Source organism: Austrofundulus limnaeus, unplaced genomic scaffold (assembly GCF_001266775.1).
Source record: "Austrofundulus limnaeus strain Quisiro unplaced genomic scaffold, Austrofundulus_limnaeus-1.0 Scaffold858, whole genome shotgun sequence".
In the NCBI taxonomy this organism is placed as follows: domain Eukaryota; kingdom Metazoa; phylum Chordata; class Actinopteri; order Cyprinodontiformes; family Rivulidae; genus Austrofundulus; species Austrofundulus limnaeus.
Window position 1 is genome coordinate 19,957 of NW_013953260.1, and position 6,167 is coordinate 26,123.

Consider the following 6,167-nt stretch of genomic DNA (forward strand, 5'->3'; position numbering starts at 1 on the left):
AAAATAAAATACATACAAAGCAGAACACAGCTAAATGTATCAAAAGTATGTCTGTGTAATATTAGAATTTTCAGAGACAATGAATTTTGGTTTTTCATTTTTTTCCCTGTAACAGGTTTTTATTTAATAGAATTTTTGGACAAAAAAATCACAATATATCGCCTTGCTTATAGTATCGCAATATATCGAGATATATCATATTGTGACCCCTCTGTCATGATATGTATCGTATCACCAAATTCTTGCCAATACACAGCCCTATTTTCAAATCTCCTTTTTTTCAGTTTGAAAAACTTTTTATTTTCAACAAAACTTATGACCCTAATTTAGCTCCACAGTTAACTTGGAGGTAGACAAACCTCAATGTTGTGCAGGTAGTTCCCCCTGCAGCGCAGGTGTTCCAGCAGCAGGTGGCGCTGTTTAGAACCTACTGGTAGCAAGCTGGCAGCCAGCACGTCCTGCTGATCGAGGTGTTTCCTCAGCAGGTGACGAGCGATCTTAACCTGGGGCCGGCGGCAGAACAAACAGTAATGTTTCTTGTCCCAGCGGTACTTCCCACCTCCCGTCTTCTTCTTCACTGTCACACCTGTCTTCTCCTCCTTGCCCCGCCTCTTCTGTTTCTGAACACGCCTCTTCTTTCCAAAGCCACGCCCCTTTTCAAGTGTCTCCCGCTTCTTTGCACTCTCTTGTCTCTGCCTCTTGTCTACACAGCTGCGACGTGGTCGAGTAGAGACAGTTTTAGGTAATTCCTCTGCAGGAGACGGGGTTTGCTCTGAAGGGTCTGTTTTCTTCAGCGTCTCTGTATCAGCCTGGTCCTCCATGGTACTGGTGGTCTACAAGACAACCTGTCCATCACAGACAGGTGAAACACCTCAGTCAGTTTGCAGACCATTAATTAAACCATTCAAATCTATTACAGATGTTCCAGTTCTGACTTCATCACTTATTTCATTGACATGTTATATGTTATCAAAGTCGTCCGGTTTAGTAAAAGAAACGGACGATCTTTGGTTCCGCCCTCAGGCGTAGAGATGAGTCAGAGAAAGAAAGATAAAGATTTGCCAGGGCGCCAGCCCAAGGTTAAAATTCTGTGGTTGTTCAACAACAAGATATAACCTCTTTTCAGCTTTCTTCTGACAGACTCTAAGAGAAATCACTGCAAAACATTTATYATGATTAATTAACATTTCTGTCTTATAATCAGTTCTGAACCTTCTGTTAGTCCAGATAGATGCAAGATTTTCTCAGGAAAAATCCACAATTATATTACTGTGTTCACAGTAAAATAAAAACAGTGATTTACATAAAAACACAATGAAAACATTGTAATGATTCTGTGATTTTTTTATACCATTATTAATCTTCTAGGCAAGATAAAAGAAAAGAAGTGGTTCCACTTTTCCTGTGACAGTCATTATCATGATTTAACAAATGCATAAACATTCTTAGTTAAACAACAAATGAATCACGAACAGAAGAGATTGTTCTGTCCATTATCTGATTAAGAGAACTGAGGGGTTCTCTTCCACGGTTGGAATGACCTGTCATGGCCTAAATAGAGTTCAGTTTGTGACAGAGTTCCTGTCCTCTCGTCAGGCCTGTCCGAGGCCTGCTTCGAGGCAGTAAATCTTGTTTCTTCACTCGAGGTGACCCCTACATTTGTCAACAATTTTCCAGAAAAAACATAATGAATGAAAAATTCTGCACAAAACTATAGAGCGAAATTCAGATAGTTTGGTGAACAAATAAAAAACACATATCTGACAGTTAGGAGATTTGGTTGACTGAATAATGTGTTGTGGAAAAGTAGGAAGCGTTTGTAAAATGTCCAATTAGATCTAATTTTGTTCTTTGGAAAGAAGGACATCCAGTCAAAACCAATGGTTATGTTTTACAGGTTCGACTCGGCCATACRTGGTCTGATTTTAATACTGCATGTCCWMAATGTTRYGAGCTATGGTGTGAATTAAGTTTTGGTTAAGGTTAGGAATAGACTAGTAATGGCTAGTTTTAGGGAAAATGTCTGGGTTAGGCATAAACACAGTTACAAAAATGAATGGAAGTCAATATGATGTCCTCAGTTTGATGCAAGTACAAGGTTGTGTGTGTGAGTACTTGTTTTTACTACAGAGTGAGGACCATTTGAGACAGTTACTATCAAAGTGAGGTCTTTGATATAAAACGAAGCCACTGTCAATGTCAGCTCTACTGTGCTTTACTAGTTAGATTTAGAGGTARGGAGTGGACTAAGTTTTGGTTCAGGTTAGGGTTAACTATAGACCAATCAGGGCTCTAGAGTGAGACCAATTTGGTCGCAAATGCGACCTGATTTCCTAGTAGTGCGACTAAAAAAATGTCTGGTCACACTGGTGCGACCAATCGTTCGACGGGGAGGGGAGGGCGGTCGCCCGCTGAAACTAAAAGTTTCCATGTTCCGTAAAACAATGACTCCAGCAGAATGAACCATTACACTGCTCTCTGCTCCACCCACCCACCCACACACACACACACGTTTGTTGTTCTATCCTCATGGGGACTTTGCATTGGCTTCCATTCATTTCCCTGTCCCTATGGCCAACCATAACCTCCCAGGTAGACTACACACCTGACCCAGCCCTAACCTCACCTGGCTGTGTGTGCCGGGGAAATGGTCAATAATTGTACCCACCATGAACAACAAAAAAAAAAAAGAAAAAAACTGTGCGCGCACATGCATAGCGATACAACCATATTTTTATTCCTTTACCCAGATGGGAGTCTAAAAACAGTTCTTTTAACTGTGGAGATGAAAAGATGTGGACGGTTGCTTGTTCTTAAGTCCATCTTGTTAATTTAACAGAGTTCTGCTCTGTGAGCTGCAGATCATTTCAGCAGGACAAGGAAGCTCACGTGTATGGCAGGCCGCTGTTACACTTAATCGACTTCACCACAGTTTCATTCCAAGTATGTGAAATAGGTTCTTCTGGGTCTCAGGAGGATAAAACTAGACTTATTAGATATTTAAGTGAAATAATATAGGATAATAAGATTCAACTAATGATGAAATTGCAGACTTTTATGTGTTAATATTTAAATAAATCTACACAACCTTTTAATAAATCAGTAATATTTCTGTTATTAATCATTATTCTCTGTTCATCATTCTGGTTGATCCAAGACCAAAGARCCACAGTTGTCCATCTGAGGGACGAAAAAAAACTTAACCATGAAATGTTTAAGATGTTTATAATTCATCTCTTAAACATTAGAATTTTATAGAATCACTTTAAATACTTTTCAGTAAGTTAAATGTCTACAATTCTGGTTCAAATAAAGAACTTTGTTTACTCGATTGTTAACTAATTATTTTTGAGTTAATGTTGCCTTAATTGTTAATCTATAAGATAAATCAACTTCAGATTAATTCATTATCAATAACTTACATCCTTAATTTATACAGGAATTAAATTAATATTTATCTACTCATATTCATGTAATTAAGCATTTTAATGATTTGGCCGATTAATTGATTAATCTAAAAAATTATCGACAAATTAAATCGATTATTAAAATAATCGTTAGTGGCAGTCCTAGTAGGAATGTAATGGAAGTCAATGCCAGGTCTAGAGCTGCCACGATTAGTCGATTAGTCAACGACTAATCGATTATTAAAATAATTGATGATTAATTTAATAATCGATTAATCTTTTTGTTCTTTGTTTCTGTCGTTGACACACATGCACAGTAGTGGTAACTGGGGTAGGCCGTGGACGTCACAAGACATTATACAGACAGGCTCTGGTATCATGGCTACCTGACAACAGAGCTCAAAGTGTGGGATCATTTMAAGAAAATGAAAGAGAAACCTGTGTAATATCTGCAGAGCAGAACTTACCTTCCACAGCTATTATTTTTAGTTAGCATYTAGCTAAAAHCTAACCATGGTTATATAATAGCAGCTGCATTCTGACGTGATTACATCTACATGTGACAAAAAGAGGGGAATTTTAATCAGTTTTGATGCTTATGTTTTGTTTTCAGATTGCTAATTTTGATTTAAACCTCACGTCCAAACTTGTAAGAATAAACATTTTTAATATTATGTTCATCCAAAGTGTGTTTTAATACGTCCTGATAGATCCCGTTTGTGTACACATCGTTCAGACATGAGGCACAGGTCWGGTCAGCGTTTTTCCATCTGTCTGAACTGAAACAACCTTTTCTGCAGAACAGAGTTAATCTGTTCGTACTATTTAAAACCTAACTGTAAATTATCTGATTTATGTTGAAGATTCAGACAGCGAGGAACGACAGGAGGGAGTCTGAACTGAAGCTGAGATTAAAAAACTATTTTTATTAAAAGATCAAAATCATTCACAGCTTCTTTTCACTGTTTTATTTGAGGCTGGATGGTAAGTTTAGTGTAAATCAGGCCAGAATAGATACAAATAGAACAACTAGAGTAAAAACTGTTTTTAACGTTTTATATTTGTAATATTTTTACAGTAGTAGTACTAATTGTTACATCGTTTCATGTTCTTATTAACAGTCCTGCACAGTGACTCAGGTAAAACAGAAAATATTTAATTTACATAAAAACAAAGACATTTATAGATTATTTAAAATAAAATAAAAATCACAGCAAACATCAATGTAGGCCAAAATAAATAAATAAAACTAAATAAAACATGACAGATGTAATTTAAAGAACAGGAAGATTCAAAAGCCTCAGTATAACATGAGTCAACAAACATTTGTGTTGTTTTGTTGTGAAGACTGTAAACAACAGCTTGTTATAAATCATTAAGGTTTGTGTAACTGAAGATAAACATTTCCCTTAATCATTACTCCTGTTGACATCAGTTGAGTGAACTGATGAAAATATAATAAACTAATAATGTGAGGACATTTAAAAAACATTATTTGATTAAAAACACAATTTTCAGTGTTTTTAAGCTGAATTTACATCATTAACTGTTTGCTTTGAGGTCTAATGTGACTCAATGCAAGATTTTTTAGTTAAATTTAGTCAGAAAAAATATCCTTTGTCTCTTAATCCCAGCTGTAAATGATGGCAACACAAAACAAAACTGATTTCACTTGTTTACAACACAAAGGTGTGTGTTTGTATGATAAATTAACAACTTTAATTAAAGATTAAACCTGGAAAAATGTGTTGTTTTGACAGCTCACTAAAAACAACTTGACATTTAACTCTTTCTTTAAACATGCTGGGTCCAGAGAGCTCGACCCAAACTAACAGAACCGATCCCCGCGACACCAGCACCACGGTTCTGACCCACATAAACACATCAGTGCTTCATGAAGCATTACAAGTAAAATCCTCCGTTTTTTGAACGGAGTCTGGTGGAGTCTCAGCATTAGCTCCTGAGCATTAACCACGACACATCTGTGCCTCCGGGCCGAGGTTCTGTTAACGCCGAACCGCACGGACTCACAGCTGCCACAGGTCCACTGACCCGGTTCGGATGTTAGACAAGTTTTAAAGATGTGTTTGATGATGGATGTTTGCAGCTAACCGTACCGGGAAGCTAATGCTAACTCTGCAGGATGACGTCATGAACGAATCAACAGAACCGAGCCAGAAGTGAGGATGACACAGAAACAAAGGATGCAGAAGAACCCAGAAGAACCCAGAAGAACCCAGTGAACCAGAGCAGATCCTCCTGAAACATGCTCACCTGCTAACAGCTCTTCTCCTCCTTTCTTCTTTGCTCTCTTTTCTTCCTCCTCCTGGTTTAATGTCGGCGGATGTTAAAAACCGTTCATGTGATTTACCGCCCCCTGCTGGTGTGGAGAGAGAACTGCTCAAAACAAAGAAAAACTTCATCTTTCAAACAAGTTTGTTTCAAGTCTTTTATTAAAGCTTGAATACTTTCAGGTTTTCAGTTTKCCCATAATATTTATTTTCATTTCATTGATTCTGTTATTAGTCAGTTTAATTATTTTCTGTCTGTACTTTTGGCCGTGTAACAATCAGTGTTGTGGTAGTTACCTCAAAATAGTAATTAGTTACACATTACTAGTTACTTTTCAAAAAAGTATTATATTACACTATTTAGTTACTCAGTTCTGAAAGTAACTTAGTACATTACTTTTGGATTACTCTAATACCTTTGATTTAACTTATTATTATTATTATTATTATTATTATTATTATTATTATT

The 6,167-nt window shown here is 36.8% G+C and overlaps 1 protein-coding gene across 1 annotated transcript in view; it reads right to left on the minus strand.

The window, feature by feature from the left end:
- The window catches only part of LOC106532945 (uncharacterized), a 20,643-nt gene extending 14,764 nt beyond the window's left edge, over positions 1 to 5,879 (minus strand). Inside the window, exons 1-2 of the mRNA XM_014029125.1 lie at positions 5,682 to 5,879; positions 360 to 845 (exon numbers count right to left, since the gene is read on the minus strand). Of these exons, the coding sequence (XP_013884579.1) occupies positions 360 to 821 (462 nt within the window). The 5' untranslated portion in view covers positions 822 to 845; positions 5,682 to 5,879. The remainder of the gene's footprint in view (positions 1 to 359; positions 846 to 5,681) is intronic.
- Positions 5,880 to 6,167: the final 288 nt, after the last annotated feature.